Source organism: Sinocyclocheilus grahami, unplaced genomic scaffold (genome assembly GCF_001515645.1).
Source record: "Sinocyclocheilus grahami isolate Dianchi unplaced genomic scaffold, SAMN03320097.WGS_v1.1 scaffold1051.1, whole genome shotgun sequence".
Taxonomy (NCBI): domain Eukaryota; kingdom Metazoa; phylum Chordata; class Actinopteri; order Cypriniformes; family Cyprinidae; genus Sinocyclocheilus; species Sinocyclocheilus grahami.
In genome coordinates this window covers 238,717-258,309 of record NW_015506230.1, presented here as the reverse complement: position 1 = coordinate 258,309, position 19,593 = coordinate 238,717, and the positions used below count along the sequence as shown (strand labels likewise).

Below are 19,593 nucleotides of genomic sequence, written 5' to 3'. Positions count from 1 at the left end.
CTCAAAAATAAAAACTAATGCACAGCTTTTAACATTTATAACAGTTGCAGTTTAAACTTGATTTGGTGTATCTGATCACTGAGCAGCACTAACCTGCATCATTTCTTTCAGGTGGAGGTTTCATGTGAGGACTCGTGGACACTGACAGGCTGTCAGGGTCTGTCGCATGGTTCTGGTGTTTGTGGGGCATTTGCTTTGGGAAACACCTGTGTAGTTCATACATCTGGAGGAGATAAAGGGACTGCCGCCATCGCCACCTGCTGCAGGCACCGCCCGTCCCACCAGCCATCTGACCACTGAGGGATATGCGTGCCTCTTTTGTCACTTCTCTAAATACGTAACCATGTACATGACTTCTATAACACATATAACAGTAGGAGGTGTTACACAGTTAAGCTCAGTTCTGTCACTATGCAATATTACACGACAGAGAAGTGCACTGTAACCAGTTCTGTATATAACTAAATCCAATCTAGACACTCAACAAGTGGCACTATAACACTTAAAACACTTTGAATGGCCTTTAAACTGCGAAACATGCATCAGTGCATTAATATTAGAATTCTGACGATAATAATTTTTATGTTACGGCTATGAAAATGCTATACTATTTTATTTAAATAATAATAAAAAACACTGAAAATTAAAATAAATTTCATTTTGAGATTTGCTAAAAATGACATTTAACAGTGGTAAAGCGAGCATTTGATGACAGCTAACGACAGCTGCGTGTGTGAAATAAACAATATAAGCCAATATATTTAAAATGTTCCAATGCTTTGACTGTATTTAGACCAGCACTTTTCATTTTGATATTTACACCTATTCTGAATTTAAAAAAAGAAAAAGATATTTTCACAATTTTTGGCAAGAGCGTTATCTACTATTACGCATGTGCACTGTGTATAAGAGTGTAATTCTTTTTTATAAATGTATATTTTTATACTACAAACTTTGACAACTTCATGTAATGGTCTAAAATCAACTTCAGACTTGACGCATACAAAATCACACAGTCTGAAAAGTTGTGCATTCCAGTTTTTCCTTTTTTATATCAAATGTTTTCATTGTCAAACTCTGATGTACAAATTAAAATGTGGTTTTAACATGCATTAACTGATTCCTTTACACATCATACACACTCGCAGCAGAAATGAAATCACAGATCCACCGAGTGGTTGGTACAGCATCTACAGGTGTAGGAAAGGTTAAAAAAGATTGATTGGAGGGAGGAGGATCAGATTTGTTGATAGTTTTAACACCCTGTTCACTCAAGTACACCATATTTCAAATAAGACTCTACAGCACTGAGTATATACTGTAATCCCACTGTATTTTACGGGCTCCTTTAGTGAAAACCTAAGCAGGCAGTTGAGCTGAAATTAGTGTGTTATCTTTGCAAATGTGCATATTTCAGCAAAATAAGAAAGATGCCTTGTGTTTAGGCATTGATCTGATTAATTCTCCCCTCAATTGTAACTGAGCACTGTGCCTTCAGCCCTGAAACGTTTAAAAATAATCCTCCATTAGCAATGAACCATTTACTGATTCAAAGCATAAAGGCAGTTGCGAGTACTGCGGTGTTTTGCTGACTATTAGAGGCCAAAACCATGAGAACGAAACAAAAAGTCAAAGACCCTACTGAAAAAAACTGCTTAAACAAGCCTTAACGGGTTTGCTGGTTTTACCAGGCCTTCAGCATGATCAATCTTGAGTTTCAGTGCCTCAAGCTACTCTAATACTAGCAAACCAGGCTGGCCATGTTGAAAAAACAAACATGTTGAACCAGCTCAAGATGGTGTGCTGGTTTTACCTGGTCTCCCAGCCTGAGCAATCTTGAGTTTAAGTACCAAAATCACTCTTAAAACCAGCAAACCAGGCTGGCCTGTTGAAAGAAAACCCATTAAACCAGCTCAAGATGCTGTGCTGGTTTTACCTAGTCTCCCAGCCTGAGCAATCTTTAGTTTAAGTACCAATATCACTCTAAAACCAGCAAATCAGGCTGGCCTGTTGAAAAAAAAAAAAAACATGATAAACCAGCTCAAGATGGTGTGCTGGTTTTACCTGGTCTCCTAGTCTGGGCAACCTTGTGTTTAAGTGCCCCAAACCACTCTAAAACCAGCAAGCCAGGCTGGCCCTTTTGAAACAAACAAGCAAACAAACAAACATGTTAAACCAGTTTAAAATAGTGTGCTGGTTTTATCTGGCTTCCCTGCCTAAGCAATCTTGAGGTTATGTGTCCAAGCCTCAATGTTGTTAAAAGATGTTAAACCAGTTTAAGATGGTGTGCTGATTTTACCTGGTCTCCCAGCCTGACCAATCTAGAGTTTATGTGCCCAAAACCAGCTAAGTCGGCTGGCTCCATCATCTTAAACCAGTCTAGGCTGGTTTGCTTCTCTTAGTTGCTCTTCCAGCCTGCTCAGGCTGGTCTGTTGGCTGGTACTAAATGGTTTTTGGACACTTAACCACCTAAACACAACTTAGCTGGGCTGAGAGACCAGCATAGACCAGCAAATGCACCTAGGCTGGTTTAAGATTTACTTTATAAACCAGCTTCTTTGGCCAGTTTATGCAGTTTTTTTCCAGAAACAAAGTCTCTCACACATACAAACATGCACAGAAGCGTGGCAAAAAAAGCGTCAATGTGAAAGTTGCGAAGAGCAGATGACTGTGAGGTAAAAAGCAGCACTAACTTTTGTGTGAGGTGGCATTGAGGTCTTTCCGCTGTAAACATTGAAGCAATGTCACTAAGTGTTCAAGTCTAAATACAAAATGAGCAGCAAACGGCAGCTGAAACACCCTGCAGACTACCTGAAAGAGGGACATCACAGGCCCGGCTCAAACAAGGGGCCGTGACGCACGAGGCGCCATCTGTGTCCTCATATGGCGCTTTGAGATGAGCTCAGCCGAGCCATCCGAGTATATGTGTGTGCGTTGTTAGCGTAATGTTGAGTGGGTTCAGGCATTTGTATAGCACAACGTGTCCACTGGTTTGTCTCAAGGCGAGGACGTGAGCGGCGTAGGGGAGGAGTCGAGTAAAGGCACTTTACTACTCTGTGAGAACTTTCCGGTCCCTCCAACAACCTTCGTCTTTCTCTCCCCCTCCCCCTTTGACCACTTTCCACCCCATCCTCGCCTTGTCATTCGTTTTGCATTGCGTAAGGCAGACTGAACACAAAAGATGCAGGCAAAGAAACAAACAAACAAACAAAAAAAAGAGACAAATTTGGCTAAATTAACCCTGAAAAGTGTCTTCACGTCCCTAGACCTTCATACCAGAGCGGCACAAGACAACATCAAAACAGATGAAATGAAAGAGTGAGACAGTTTCTCAATGACAAACTCTGCTGATTGTAGCACTCATTGTCTTTCAGGAAGAAAAAAAGCTTGTTGGACAGTAGCGTCTCTGCGTGTTGCATATGTGTCGTCAGACGCATCTGCTGATGCAATATGTCTTCCGCTGTAAGGTCAGTCCGCCATCATATTTTGTATAGCACTGCAAACAGCTTGTGTCTTTTGCTGCACGCTGTTCCAATCCAAGAAATCGATGGACAGAGAGCAGCGAAGGACATCCGTCCAATTGTCTCCACGTGATGAATTAGTCTCAAATTGAATTCAAATTTAAAGTGCATTTTAAAAAATACCAGCAAGAAAGAGAAGGGAAAAACGGTGTGACTATTTGACTCTCAGAGACTTGGCAAGTTCCTCTTTTTTTCGAATAAATTTGAGGCCCCTCTCAAAAAAAACCAAAAAAAAAAAAAAAAAAAAAAAGGAATCAGTAAAGGATTCTTAAAAATATTATTTTACATTTGAAATTACACTTATGGAACACATCTTTACATTTCTCATGAATAGTATCTACTTAATTACATTGGCAAATATACGCTGACTTCTTTTAAAACGCCCTGTCTGGCACCATAGTAGTAGTTCGGCGTAAAAACGTCAAGGAAACAAACGCCTCCGTTTTTATTAAGTCTCACTCGTCTGACAGAACTCAAGTCAGAAGAAACATCTAAATCACTTGCATGACCTGAACTCTAATTACATCCAGCCAGGCTTCGACCACCAGAAGAGAGAGAGAGAGAGAGAAAAAAAAAAAAAAAGCGATATTCGCCTCTGTTTACTTCTCAGGTGAGGCGGCCTGAGGAGCGAGCGCTCCGACGGGGCCTTTGGCTGCTTCAGGTCGCTCCATTTCCAGTCCCTAGAAGAACAAATGCAGTTTTCTGATTGTCTGTTTAGAGCCACATCTTTCCGTCGGAGGGTAACTTTTTTGTGTTGTTTTGATGCGCAAAAACAATGAGAAGCGTTACGGATCCACATCTTCTAGATCACTTCGAGAATCACCCAACATCATTGGGGATTCGGATCCCTGAGAGAAAGAGAGGGAGAAATGTCGAAACAGTAAATGTCATTATTTATTAAACACTAGTGTATTTTATCATATCGCTGTTGACACTGTTTTATGATATAACTGAATTAATGACAGACAGAGCTCTACTACCTGTCTGAGGCTTCTGTCTGAGTTCTCATTGGCCGGGCTGCCGTCTGAACCATTACTGCTGCCGGACTGCTCCTTCTCATTCAGTAAAGCTGTGGCATAAGCTAGAGTGTCCTAAACACAAAAAACAGCATTCACTGAACTTCATTCAGCAGTTCACATGCACTCCTAATGACTCCTAAAATGGGTGGCTAGCAAAATCTCCTGTGTTAGCTCCAAGTAAATCATATGTATTTATTATTGCTGTCAAACGATTAATCGCGATTACTCGCATCTAAAATAAAAGTTTTTGTTTACATAATATATGTGTGTATACTGTGTATATTTATTAAGTATATATAAATACAAACACATGCATGCATATAATTAAGAAAAATATGTTATGTTTATATATGAAATATATTTATATTTAATATAAAATATAAGAATATACAGTAAATATATATATGCATATACATGTAAATATTTTCAAAATATATACTGTATGTGTGTGTATTTATATATACATAATAAATATACACAGTACACACATATATTATGTAAACAAAAACTTTTATTTTGGATGCGATTAATCGCGGTTAATCATTTGACAGCACTAGTATTTATTTATTTATTTTAAAAGATATACATTTTAAGATCAAATACAAGCTTAAAATAATTTTAATCAGTAGAAAATGTAACTGTACTTAGCTTAAACTTTGAAATGAGCTTAAATTAGCATTTTTGTGTTGTTTTTATTTCATCTCAAAGGAAAGCAAAACATGAAGGATGTACAAAAGTGAGGGAGAGGGAAAGAAAGAGAGGAAAATATATTTTGGATTCAAACTGAAGTTTTCCCTAAAAGTGCCGTGAACTATAACTACTCAAAATAGTGTTTAGTAATTGAAATAAAGCTGAAATGAAGTAAAATATAAATAGCAGATGGGGAAAAAAAAATTTGTCCCAGCATTTCAATCATTTTACATCAAATCAGTCAGTGGGAGCTCGGAGCTTTCAGAAGAAAAACCTTTCACAAAAGTTTTCAACTTTAAATTGTAAAGTTGAAATTTCAAGTTTGAGAAATACATAATGAGTTTATTCTGGTTATGTATAAAGTAAAAAAGTGTGAGTGCCATACCTGTGCTGAGATGGTGCGCTGGAAGGTTTTAGCCGTGGACGTCTCATTCGATACGTTACTCTGAGGCGTCCAGTAGTGCTCAGACATCTGAAAGAGGAGAGAAGGGGAATTCAATAATGGATGCTATTTCACAACAAAGAAGTACTGGAGTGTGTGTGTGTGTGTGTGTATCTGTGGTCTCTTGCCTTCTTCTGAAGCCACTGCACTGCCCAACTCCAATGTCCTGAGAGCTCTTTAAAATAGTCCTTAGCTGGAGAACATCTAACAGAAACACAAAGACATTTCACAATGCTGCCAGAAACACTTGACAGTTAATTAATCACATTAGATCTAAGAATGCATAATTTATCGCTGACCATAATAGTATCAGCCATAATTATTAGGCAAATAATGGAAGCAGACAATATTAGACGTCATTTATTCAGATTCAAATAGTCATTTACTAAATAGTTATCTTTTCTACTGTACATTAATTCATTTTGTTTTTCGTGATTTCACATCATATGGAATTATTGTTTAAAAAAAAAGAAAAGAAAAACTGTAGACATTTTTCTATCTATCTATAATAATAATTTATGCATTTAGCAGACGCTTTTATCCAAAGCGACTTAGAGCATTCAGGCTATACATTTTTTACCAGTATGTGTCTGTCTCTGTCTGTCTATCTATCTATCAATCAAATATTGGCCAATAACCTATATACCATATAACCATATATACCTAACACACAATTGTATTATATACAATTACATTCAATTATGTCAATATCCATATTGTGCATCCCTAATTTGATCCCCGTGTTCTACACTCACTTCTGTGCCAGTGTGACCAGGAACTTCACACACTGATAGCAGCGACTGCTGTCCACATTGTTGCTCTGATGCATCAAAGCTGTGAAAGAACGAGAATCACATATTAGTACACATTAATTGAATCTTACAACTACTCACACTGATAGAGCCAAATTATATGGTTCTTACCCAGAAGGCCCTTTTCAGATTCAAATGCATATTTGAGCCTCTGAGACTGCAGAGGGTCCTCTACCATCTGAGAGGAGAAAATAAGAAAATAAGGGCGTTACATCATTATATCCTACACAAAAACTGTTTTGAAGACAGCACACGGTCATCACTCACCAGGATCTCTAGGAGCATCTGAAAGACGTTCTTCAGTTCGTGAGGAGGAGCCGTTTCCAGATGGTTCTACAAGTCACATGAACATGTCATAAGGAAGATTGTAGTAGGTTTGCTTATTTTGTAAAAACAGGCAGGGATCAGCTCAACAACTACTTTCCTGCAGAGATTACTTCAGGTTTGTATATTTATGTATATATGGTATTACTTCTCATTACACAATATACATACAACAATATATTTTTCTATAAATAATATGTACAATAAAAATAATAAATTATAAATATGAATAAATTACATATATAAATTATTTATTTGATTTATTATCAATTAAAAGGTTTAAACTAGTCAGTGTACCGACCTTGAGTAAGTGTAGGACTCCCAGTGAGAAAGGTTCGTTACAGAACGAGCAATATGTGATCATCTCTATGAGAAACGACAATGGGCCGGACAACTCACGCATGGCAAACATCACCTGAAAGACATGTCTCAGTCAGTAGTGTGCAGTACAGACAAACAGAGACAGGAGATAGAGAATAAGAGACAGCATTACCTCCATGAGATACACCTGCCCTTCTGCTTTGAAGAGCAACGTGTTAATGTCTGGATGTAGAGGCAGGAGGGGTGAAGATGGAGCCACCAGTCCTGATGAAGCGTGCTTGAACACTCCTTGAGCTGAACACACATGAGAAGTGCATTAACACCCCAGTGTTACCTCATACCGATAAGTCCCCCCCACTCCTCCATTATGCAGTGCTCTTGTTAGGATGACAAAAAGCTTTAAAAGTTACATTTTCAGCCTGGTCTGCCTCAGCAGTCTAACAGCGCTCGCCAATGTCAAAATAATTCAGATGGCCAACCAAATCAAAGTAGGCGGAGTTCACGGTTCACAGAAGCAGAGCGCGAATTCCAGCGGGAAGCGTCAATTTAATGTTGAAAGAGAGCCAGGTAAGATAGAAATTTTATATTAGTCAACTGTTTTATGACAGAAATGTTAAATGACCGACAACCACTTTTTTTCTCAAATATGGCCATTCTGAGAGAGAGTGAGAGAGAGAGATGGATGGAGAGATGAAAGTTTTTTGAAAATAAGAAAAAAAAAACATCTACATTTTAAAATGTATTAAAAAGTATTTTCTTTTTAGTGCACATTAGTATTTTATTTCCATTTTTTTTTTTAGTCATTACGTTTTTACGCCCTCGTAATAGTTTTCGTTAATGATAATAACTTTGGTGTGTGTCCAGAAATCGTGTGTTCTTACACTCTGTCCTTTGAGACGTGAGGTCTGTGTGCAGCACGATCAGGGCCAGAGTGTTGTGAAGATGCAGGAACTCACGAGCCTGTGCTGAACTCCAGCGCCGGTGCTGAAACGCAGAACCAGCAGAACGTCATTAACACAGAGATGAACACCTAAAGGGACAGTTCACCCAAATATGAAAGCTCTGTTATCATTTACGCACCCTCACGTCATTCCAAACCTGTTTGACTTAGTTTTGTTCTGTGGAACAAAAGAAAAGGAGTATTTTGAAGAATGTTGGTAACAAGTCTCGGTTTGGTTACCAACATTCTTCAAACTATCTTCTTTTGTGTTCCGCAGAAAAAAAGAAACTCATACAGGTTTGGAATGACATGAGGGTGAGCAAATGATCACAAAATGTTCATTTTTGGAAGGACTATCTCTTTAAGCAAGCAGTAAACCCCAATATCCTCAAGCCAAATAACACTTTGTCAGGTGTTAACAGAAAGCGTCTGCAATACCTGGTTGTTTTGCCGGTTGGGTCCCAGGAGGAAGACAAGCATCCGACGATAAGCAGAATGTTTCAGCAGCAGCTGACATGGCCCACAGCCCTAAAACACATCATCAGTGAATAACTCACATTTGTTCCTTCAGCTCCTAAGAGTGGCTTTAGAAGACAGAATATCAGTTGTCAAGTGTGGGCTACTTTTATGGTGCTTTTTTGGAGCTTTCTATTTGTTTTCTTTATGGAAATGAACAGCATGAGCTTTCTTCACAAATACAGTCTGATGCCCATAAGAGTAACATCACCGTTCTCACCCTCTGAGCAAAGTTACTGAAGAGGCTGAAGTACTGAGAGCAGTTCTTGCAGTTATCCGGGACATCCTTATCCAATAGAGACAGCAGCATGTCCAAAAGACAGTCTAACCCAGCGTCCTGGAAGTACAAAGCACTCTCCAGGGTCTTCTCCAGGATGGTGGCCACCACGACACGGACCTCCCGCACACTGCATTCCAACAGACAGATCCTACAGAGAACGAGATTCACCCATTAACAATGTTAATCAGATCTCAATCAGAAAATATTCGGGAACATTCCCTGGCTTCTGCTGAGGTGTTGCGTGATAATTGGGGCAGCCCTAACATCCGATACGAAGCAGCCAATCATGTAGCAGGGCACTACGCCCACCCTTACTCCCAATCCGGAGCACCTTTTGACATGGCAGGCTTCTCCAGATCACGCTTAAATGCTTTAAACATTAACATCCCGACTGGCCCACATTTTTGGTTGACAGAAAGCAGCTGTGGCCGTACCCCACACATATGCTATTGATTATCAGTTATATGATTATGACCATACACTTACACTCCACACAATCACAGGTGTTAATGATAGGTGGCTTTGGGGAAACTGGGCACTAGCGAGTGAGGGGATATCTAATTCTTCATGGTCTCCTGGGACAGTCAATGGCTTTTCATTTCTTTTTTACTTCTTAAGGTAGAAACTAGTACAACAGAACATTTAACATAAGTCAAATGTAAAGTGGCCTTAAAACATATTTGGACACTTAAATACCACTTGGTTTGTTATATTGCATGTCAGATACTTTTTGGTGTGTTTAACAGAGGCATGGAAAGAGCCGTTCTAAATTTAAAGAAGGTGAGAATGCAGCAAATTGGACTTCAGATTGTTGCATTTTCCCTCTCTGTCTTTACAACACACTATTCCCAATGATATCAATTGATTTGCAGTGTTCTCTGACTTTGTGAGTGCAAACGGACTGATATTAGCAAGAGAGAGAGAGATACAATAGCAAGAGTCTTCCTTTGTTTTTTCTTGTCAAAATGAAGCAATTTTTTTGGAATTATTAATTATTTTAGCCTATCATGTAAAATGAAGCCTTTAAGAGCTGCTGGTGGAACTAACAAGTGGAAATCCCATTCACTAGCACTCACCTATAACATCCACCTGATTTCAGCAAATCAAATCAAGTGAACACAGACAGTGTGATTAATATTCATGAGCACAGCTTTCTGTCAGAATTCGGTGCATTTTATATTATTAGTAATATTAGTTATTGTTATTATTAATATTATTTTTCATTATCTATATTATTGTATTTGTATTTTTTATTATATATATATATATTTTTTTTTTGTGTCTGAGCACAGCTTTCTGTCAGAATTCGGTGCATTTTATATTATTAGTAATATTAGTTATTGTTATTATTAATATTATTTTTCATTATCTATATTATTGTATTTGTATTTTTTATTATATATATATATATATATATATATATATATATTTTGTGTCTGTGTGTCAACAGTCTGGTTCGTTTTACTTTTTGCTAGCCAGTGGGGATTTGCCAATGTGTGCGTAGAGGGATAGAGATAATGTTGCTCACTTGATGATCTCCCGTCCTTCAGGTGCCACCAGGTACTGGACCATCCACTGACACGCCTCACTACTCTTGGACAACAAAACCTCCATGGTAGCGATCCACTCCTCTGTGTCCACCCTGAGAGAGAAGACGTCAGAGTTCCCACATTGAAAAAATACACTGATAAGTCTAAAGTCATTTTTATTGTTTTAATTTTACGTTATTGCTCATATTTTATGCACATTTACAGTGCATTACAAATGCAATTAATTTTAAATGATCAATTATAACTAATAAATAAAAAAAACATTTAGAATAATAATACAACGAATATATTTTGTCATTATAAAAAAAACAAAAATAATAATAATTTTCACCACTAGTTCTTGTCTTTGTAATAGTTTACCAATAATAACCCTGTGTGAACAGGCCTTGAGTTTAAAGTCCTATAAACTAAAGCATCATCCCAACCTGAGTTTCTTTTTAGTGCGCAGATAAGTGTGGAAGAGGAACTGGACAGCCAGCTGCAGGCTGGTTTTGGCCATGGCCTGATACGATGGATGCTTTAACTTCGTCTGAAAAACAGTATAAAGCTCAAATTTGTGTGCAGGAAATATAAAGTGCTTATAAAAGAGGCTGAATGCTCAGAGCTTACCGCGTTGACAGAGGCCAGAGACAGTGTGAAGTTGAAGTAATCACTATTGTAAACGTCTCTGTTCTTCATGAACTTCAGATTTTCATCTCTCACCATCTATACAGATCCAAAAGTCAATTTTTGTGAACTTTTTGAGAAAACAACAAAAATGTCTGAAACGCTGTATGAATAATATAATTATAGTTATAGTATAGCATGATGTTGTCAGACCTTAACATCCACTCAACCTGGAACATTTCTTTTAGTCACATTGGAATTGCAATGCATGAAAAGGCCTTAAAATCTCTACCTGATAGATCCTAGCAGGCATCTTTTCCACAAACAGACCCTTCTTCTCTCCTTTCTTGACCAAGCGTGTGAGCAGGGTGAGGCGGTCATTGTTGGCTCGGGGTGGCCGTGGGGAGGATTGGGGTGAGATCTCTGGAGAGGATGGAGCTGACCTGAGGTGAAGGATTATGAACATTAATGAGAGAGTTCATATTCCAATGTTCATGGAGGAAGTAAAATGCTAACTCACAGTGAGAGATCCTCTGCCTCCTGCCTCACGATGCTGACTCGACTCTTTTTGGGCAGGACGGGGGAGTTCTGGTCACTGATGCGCTGGTAGAACAGCATGTAGGCGTTCCAGTAGCGCCGCCGCACATCCGGGTAGGGGTTAGCTATAGCATGTGAACACAGTGGCAAACTATTAATATAATAATATGAACACCATGAGTGATAATGACGATGACAATGTGACATTTAATCCATCTAAGATGTACTGTGTCAATGTTTTTTATATATTAAGTCAAACAAAATAAATTTAAAAAAGTCACCAGTCAATAACATGAATAATGGTTCGTGGTTACCACAGTAAAAATAAACAGATTTTTAGGCCTCATTTTGTGTTCATGTTGAAAGATTTTACAGTCAGTTTATTTGATCAACTTGGTGCTGAAGTTCCAGTATTTTTGACATCATTCATTTACATTGGTTTAAGGAAATATTAATAACTTACACTGGTCATAAACTCTGGGTCTGTACTCTCCTCCAAAACACTCGTACTCCAGAGTCTCATCGTTCATGTCAAACTCTTCAACAACATTGTCGTTAAACTTATACCAGCGTCCTCGTGAACTACCCCTAAAAGAGAATAAAGCGTTGAAAATGCACATTACAAACATTGCTCAGTTCTCCTTGGTCACCCAAACATTCCTTCATTCCCTCAAAAAAATTGCCATTTTAAAGTGCCATCACACTGCCAAGCATCTGGGACAGTTTAAGGCTCACATAAAAACACTATTGCCAAAAACAGAAGCATGGCCCCCCAGAGACCCATAAATACACATACATACACACAGAGGGGCAAAAAGACCTCCCAGAATCATGTTTCAGATATTACAGTTGCAGAAGTATGGCCTATATATAGACTGTGTATTATGGAAATAGATACTGCAGAACTTCATTTATGTATTGTTCAAACAAAAGACCTCTGGGATTTTTTAACACAAGCTTTATGCAACAATACGATGCATGCCGTAATCTCTTACTACTTTTCATACTTTGAGGATTTGTTCCCTAGATATAAACTCAAGCATTAAATGCAGAATTAGGCCTGTCGCAATAATCAATATATTGACTTATCGCGCAATATATGTACATGACCTCAATCATTTTTGGTGACGCAATATATCGCCCATTATATTTACTTAAAAATGAATGTCACCATGTTTTTTACATTCCACTTGCACCTGTGTCTTTTGCAGCTTCTTGTACATAAAGTGGTGTAGTCATGAGGTGCTGGTTCAAATAAAAAAAATGCTTCTACAAAATCTGCAGATATGGCCTTGTTTAGGGAGCTGTGCCTGTGTGCATACGGACATCTGACTGCTGAGTAGTGATTGTGTTTTTCAGCAATAGTGTGCACCCTTAATTTACAGAGAAAGGAAGGTCAGGGACAAATCTGTAGATGGAAAAATCTCCATACAAGTTCTTTGTGCATTTTTTTTTCTACTCGTTACTTTGCACTTGTTTATTTACTATTTATTCAGGTTTTTAAGGTATCTAATATTTTGATACTTAATTTCCATTAAAATTCTTAAAAATTAGAAGTTTGTAGTCATTTGGAAGTGTGTAGGCCTTCTTGCATTATTATGCTGTTACATTATGATTATATATTCAGTGGCATAAAATGGTCTTTAAAATGACAATAATATCGCTTATCGCAATTATTTCTGGGGCAATATATCGCACAACAAAAAGTTGCTATCGTGACAGGCCTACTCAGAATCCAATTCTTCCCTTATTGTTTGTGTAGATCAGTGATTCCCAAACTGAAGCCAAACCCCTTAAATAAAACCTAAAATATTAGCTTGAAGTACCCCCAAAGAAGTTAGCATGTCAATAATTGAACAACATGTTAACAGTCCTCTGATGTAGGTTAACAGTCACGTGACATGGAGGAAAACAAATAAAATGTTTAATCTTTTTTTTAAAGTGTTTTATTTTAAATTGTTTTTATTTTAAAATTATTTTAATCTGATTAGCATGTTAATGGATATGAAAACGTTAGTGTGTTTGGTCTTGGTGGATTAGATCTGCTACACACGCTACTGCTGCTATAGAGCAAATATGGGCTTGCTACTGTCAGCAGATACACAGATATGCTGCTTTGAGCATGTAAGACATGCTGCTGCTTCAAGAATAAGCACATATAAATCCCATAGCAGATCTTGACAGGTGGAGCTGGGGAGGTGGAGGGTTTCAGAAGAACTGCAAGGCTAGCTTGCTGTGAAGCAGCAGAGGCCAATCAACATGTGCCATGCAGTAAATTATGTTATTGCTAGCAGACTGCATGTATAGGATCTATCAGCCTAGAGTTTCATAACTAAACTAAATATTAATCAACTCACACATCCGAGTTTGGAAAATCCTGGTGTAAATGGTAAGGCCTGATAAGAAGAGGTGTACTACCATCTTCATCAAACTCTCAAACCAAGTCATCAAACTCTCTCCTTTAACTTGGGCCAGCAAGTAAACACCGAGCATCCACCCAGAAAACCCCAAAAACACGTTAATAGACACTCTCTCTTGCAATCTCACCGGCGGTCTTTGATGAATGAGTAATAGTGTCCTGCATGGGCCTGTCCGCTGTGGACCACCACTCCCACCAGTTCATAGTTCTCAGAGATAGTGACCTTCTTCCGAGGCGATCCCCCGGATCCGGCCTCGCCCCCTCTCCCGTTCTCTCCATGATCTGCACTTGAATCTTGACGGGCCATTCCTGACACTGTGTACGGCTCCATGTTCAGCACCCAGGGGAACTAAAAATGAACACAAATTATTGAAATAGATGCAAATCCTTTATATACTAACATTCAAATACCTGGGGTCAGTAAGATTTTTTTTTATGTATACTTTTATTCAGCAAGGATGCATTAAATTGATTAGAAGTAACAGTAAATATTTTTACATTGTTGCGAAAGTAAATTCTCTATCAAGAAAATGCTTATGAACTTTTAGTTCATCAAAAAAAAAAAAAAGTATGATGATTTCCACAAAAATATGAAGCAGCACAATTGTTTTCAACATTGATAATATGTTTCTTGAGCACATATTAGAATGATTTCTGAAGGATCATGTGACACTGAAAACTGGAGTAATGATGCTGAAAATTCAGCTTTGCCATTACAGGAATAAAATTAGGTTCTAGACTGCAACCATTTTTTTAAATATGCGCGTTAAAATTTGTCGTGGTCGCATTTGTGCGAGTGTCTGCCTACCTGCACTTGCATTATCAGTAAAGTACATGAAAGGTGCAAACTTGATCTGACAGTAGTAGTAGCTTGAGTTAGGATGCAGATGTAAATTTATGTTCACTATTAAAAACAGTAAAGCCTGTAAAAATTGTAACAACCTCATTTTTATATGGTGAAATTTAACTGTTTGAGTTTTATACAAATTAACCATTTGTCTTCCATAGTAGCATACATTTAGATCATGATAACCACAGTTAAATCCACACATATAGCATGGTTAAAATATAACTACATGGTTTCTAAGTATCTGTATGAAAAACAGTAGTCTAAATACATTTTGTATAAATGCAGAAACGTTATAGCTTAATCACAAAAAAATGAAATTAAAAAAAAAAAATAATAATAAAAAATATTCAAAAAGAAAAGTTATTTTAAATTGCAATATTTAACAATATTACCGCTTTTCCTGTATTTTTTATTAAATAATAGACTTCTTTCAAAAACATTTAAAAAAATCTTACCAACCCCAAATGGTAGTATAAGGAAATAATCAACAAATTAATAATTTTTTGATAAGCTATCAGTTGCAGGCCAGCACTACATAACATGTGAACTGAAGCAGAGCTGCAGCTGCGTATAGTCTTACTCGGATCTGCTCATCGTATTTGATGGACCGGCCGCTTTCCCAGTCAAAGCCGAATCGCATGAGGTGGATGACCAGCACGCTGGGCAGAGACTTTATACAGGTCCGCTTCACTGTGATACGCTGCAACACAGAATGTGTGAGCACAACATACAGCTGTATTTCCCTGCAGGTCTTTATGAATGAGAACACATCAGACTGTACCTTCTCTTTACATTTCTCGCAGTAATAAGCATTGCTGCCATCCAGGACCTCTCCTCTGACGAACTGATCGAGAGAGATCTCCAGACTCTGACAGGATGTCACCCCCAAGTTCAGAGCCATGAACGTCTCCTCGCGCTCGTACCTAAAAACCATACCCAAGTCAATGTTGTTAAGAAGTCTTCTTGAGAAAATGGTTTTGGAATGATATGTGAGCGAGTACACTATGAGCTGTTCCTTTAAGGCTTACCTGTGTGGGCAGTCTTTACATATCTTCTGATCAGAGAAAATGCCCTGGAATGTGTTTTTGAAGATCTGCTCTCGACCGATTTTCTATGAGGAAAACATTAGGCGAATTACAAACACACCTCAGACTGTGTATGAGAATTTGAGTTTGCAGGGGACATCAGGTGAGCTGTACCTTTAGATGTTCATCAAGCTGATCCACCAGACTGGTGAAGAACTCATAGGCGTCCTGCTGTTCTCGTACATATAATTCTTTATTCCACATCTTAAATATCTGCATCAAGATCAACCAAGTGATGAGAACAATGAAGTACATTTTCATTACTTGAAATAAAAAATAAACATTAACTGGAAAAAAAAATAAAATAAATAAATTATATATATATATATATATATATAAATACATTACAACAATACAGTGCATTCTAAATATGCATGACTTTCATGTAAGCATCTCAAATTGATTTAGAATTAGAAATTTCTCTTTAGTATTTTAGACATTTGGCAGCGTTTATTCGAAATTCAGTTCACTGTGTGCATGTCGAACGTTTCCAGGCAAATCATAAAGGTAGATCTCACCTTCCAGAAGTTCTCAGGTATGTAGTACTGTAGTTTGCTCTCCATCAGGTGACCAAACAGAGACTGCACCTGACAGAACACACTCTCCTCTGGGTTTTCAATGTCATCTTCAATTGACAAGACAGCCTATAACATACACAAGGTTAATATTGTTAACCTATTATAAAGACAAACTCCAAAAAAAAGTTGTTACACAAAAACTGAAAAATAAATAAATAATTGAGTTAAAATATTAGTATTGTAGTCAGTAATATACTACCATTCAAATGTTTGGGGCCAGTAAGATGTTTTTGAAAGTCTCTTATACTCACCAAGACTGCATTTATTTAATGAAAAATATAGTAATATTGTGAAATATTATAATAATTTAAAATAAGTTTTCTAAAATGACAGTCTTCAGTGTCACACGATCCTTCAGAAATCCCTCTAATATACTGATTTGTTGCTCAAAAACATTATCTTATTATTATCAATGTTGAAAACAGTTGTGCTGCTTAATATTTTTGTGGAAAATATGAAATTTTTCCAGGACTTTTTTTAATGAATGGAAACTTCAAAAGAACAATTTAATTAAAAACAACAATATTTTGACACATTATAAATGTATTTTGATCAATTTAACGTGTCCTTGCTGAATAAAAGTGTTATTTAAAAGAAAATAAAAATTTTTTGAATGGCAGTGTGTGTGTGTATATATATATATATATATATATATATATATATTTTAACTTTTTATTCATCAAAGAATCCTGAAAAAAATATCACCGGTTCCAAAAAAATATGACGCAGCAACAGTTTCCAGCTCTGATAATAAATCAGCATATTATTATGATTTCTGAAGATCATGTGACACTGAAGACTGGAGTAATGATGCTGAAAATACAGCTGCGCATCACAGAAATAAATTATATTTTAATGTATATTAAAATAGAAAAACGTTATTTTACATTATAATAATATTTCACAATATTACATTTTTTCTTGTATTTTTGATCAAATAAATGCAGCCTTGATTAGCAAAAGAGACTCCTGTAAAAAACATAAGAAAATAAGAAAATAAATTTTTTTTGAATGGCAGTGTGTGTGTGTATATATATATATATATATATATATATATATATATATACACACACACACATATAAATGAGAGCTTGAAAAAGTTCAGAAACTATAAATGTAGTGAACAAATAGGATAAAAAAAAACCCCGAAATAGAACTGCAATGAAAATAACTTCAGTTTCAATATTTTCAATGCTGACTTCTGACTATCCGTAAATATTGGATTCACTCACTGCAGTATTGAGTATGATGTTTTTAATAGTGTATTATGCGTCACCATAGGTAGATGGAACAATTTGTGGTGCTAATGTATTAAAAAAACTACACTAAAACTAATGAAAAAAATATGTATTTTCAAATATGAAGAAATTACATTTTAAAACAAACTATGTCACACAAACACAATACAGCAATAAACACTTCCTCTATCCAGTTCACTCCTACTACTTCTAGGTTAGGGCTTCACCTAGTGGTGAGAGAGTGTGCTAACCTTACACTAGTGATAATAAGAGAGCAACATTTACCTCAGGCAAACCAGGCTGCATGTAGAGCTGCTGGAACACTGCATTCATGTAGCAGGTTGCACCACCGTTCTTCAGTCCCACAAACCCAGACACAGAACGACTGTCTACAGGAGGAAGATACTGCCAACACACACACAATGACAGAAATGAACGCAAGTATCTGTTGTAAGTCCTTATAGAAGAGCAGGGCAATTAAAAATAATTTCTACTACATCCAAGAGATATAAGGACTGGTGAGGGGACTCACGTCGAACTCTTTGGTGAGAGATGGGTCAGATTGGTGGTGCATGGACAACAGTTCTTTAGTGATGAGCTGCAGGTTAGTAAGAGAGCTGTCGGCCAACATGACCAGCACCTCGTACGCCGCCAGACGACTGCTGACCGTACTGCACCTGAGACACAGACACAATTACTAAAGACAGTTGTAGCAACTTGCAACTTTCTTGACAACTTTCATGACCCTTTAAACAACAAACAATGTGTTTAAAGGGTCATGAAACCCCAGACTACTTTTTCTGAGATTTTAGCAGAGGTGTTTGCGTTGCACATCATAGAAGACAATGTTAGCATCCGATAATTTTAACTGTTGGAGAAAACTGGTTAATTTTAAGCTTTTTTGCGCTATTTTCATCTTCCGGGTTTAAAATATTCATTGTGTTGACGTCACGTGGCAATGGACTGTAGTACATCGATGACGCGTCAGTGTCTATTAAGTTATTCATGAGACTGCGCGTTCTTATCCTATGAGAAGACGCTTCGCTTAATTATTCACAACAGCATGTGTTGATTTGCCAGACGTTTCAGACTGTGAGATGACATCGCGTACATTAACTGAGAGAAACGTTCATGGATCGAAGAAGAGTGTTTGTTTTTGCTTTGTAAGAGTTCGGCACAAACGCGATTCATTCACTTGGTGAGCATAACCGTTTTTACAGCTCTGTGACACAACCCGTCAAAAGGCTTATATAAAGGCCACACAATAAGCCTTAAAAGTTCTCAGAGGTGCAACAGCGTGTTCACGTGTATATGTTTTCGATGCAGAGTGCAAATGGCTGTGCATTTATTTATGTTTTTAACTCGATGGGAGCGAAATTAAACTGTCTGAATGCGAAGCTGTGTGTGTTGTCTGTCTCCTCGCATCACCCTCTGGTTTCATGACCCTTTAAATGTATGCTTTTTTCCTCTTACTTTGGGTGAAAGTCGTGGATAGATGCTGTAGTGCTAGATGAGCTGTCACTGTTCAGGATGATTCGTGACGCTCTGAACAAGAAGTCGTCCAACAGTTGCTGGATCAGAGAAGGACCTGCAGAACATTAACAAGAAGACCAGTTTACTCCACATCCGGCTCTTCATATGCATACCATGCTGTCATATTTATCTGAAAAGTGGCTGACCGAACTGCTCTTTCTCACTGCCGCAGAGGGACAGCAGGGTTTTAATGAGGCGCAGGTGTCCAGCCAGCAGGATGTTGTCGGCCTCGCTGGTCTCCAGCTCGTTGGTCCAAGTGGGCTCGAAATTATCAAGCCAGCTGATCTCGTCCTCCAGCATGGCCGCAGGGCCGATCTGAAGCTGCTCCATTT

At 37.6% G+C, this 19,593-nt stretch overlaps 2 protein-coding genes across 3 annotated transcripts in view; one reads left to right on the top strand and one right to left on the bottom strand.

The window, feature by feature from the left end:
- Nucleotides 1–4,079, top strand: part of LOC107566146 (proprotein convertase subtilisin/kexin type 9-like) — a 14,732-nt gene extending 10,653 nt beyond the window's left edge. For both annotated transcript variants that reach the window (XM_016251520.1, XM_016251519.1), the window contains one exon: nt 112–4,079. In XM_016251520.1, coding sequence (XP_016107006.1) covers nt 112–300 — 189 coding nt within the window. In that variant the 3' untranslated portion in view covers nt 301–4,079. The remainder of the gene's footprint in view (nt 1–111) is intronic.
- On the bottom strand, nt 3,787–19,593 carry LOC107566145 (ubiquitin carboxyl-terminal hydrolase 24-like). Its single transcript, XM_016251518.1, has 28 exons — nt 19,408–19,593; nt 19,202–19,316; nt 18,261–18,405; nt 18,014–18,133; nt 16,431–16,556; nt 16,027–16,125; nt 15,856–15,938; nt 15,609–15,750; nt 15,408–15,527; nt 14,106–14,326; nt 12,022–12,146; nt 11,542–11,683; nt 11,314–11,464; nt 11,025–11,120; nt 10,841–10,944; nt 10,394–10,507; nt 8,806–9,013; nt 8,508–8,597; nt 8,011–8,113; nt 7,302–7,423; nt 7,110–7,223; nt 6,752–6,817; nt 6,596–6,662; nt 6,428–6,506; nt 5,801–5,876; nt 5,616–5,702; nt 4,502–4,612; nt 3,787–4,369 (listed from the first exon to the last, which is right to left on the bottom strand). Exons 1-28 carry the CDS (start codon nt 19,589–19,591, stop codon nt 4,307–4,309), a joined length of 3,273 nt encoding a protein of 1,090 aa, XP_016107004.1. The 5' UTR covers nt 19,592–19,593; the 3' UTR covers nt 3,787–4,306.

Excerpts from the sequence above, each read along its gene's own strand:
- LOC107566145 (XM_016251518.1), bottom strand. The coding sequence starts at position 19,591 with ATGGAGCAGCTTCAGATCGGCCCTGCGGCCATGCTGGAGGACGAGATC. Across the intron at positions 11,121-11,313 it reads TGCCTGCTAGGATCTATCAG|ATGGTGAGAGATGAAAATCT; the intron begins GTAGAGATTTTA and ends GGATCTGTATAG. Across the intron at positions 8,114-8,507 it reads CCAACCGGCAAAACAACCAG|CACCGGCGCTGGAGTTCAGC; the intron begins GTATTGCAGACG and ends TCTGCGTTTCAG.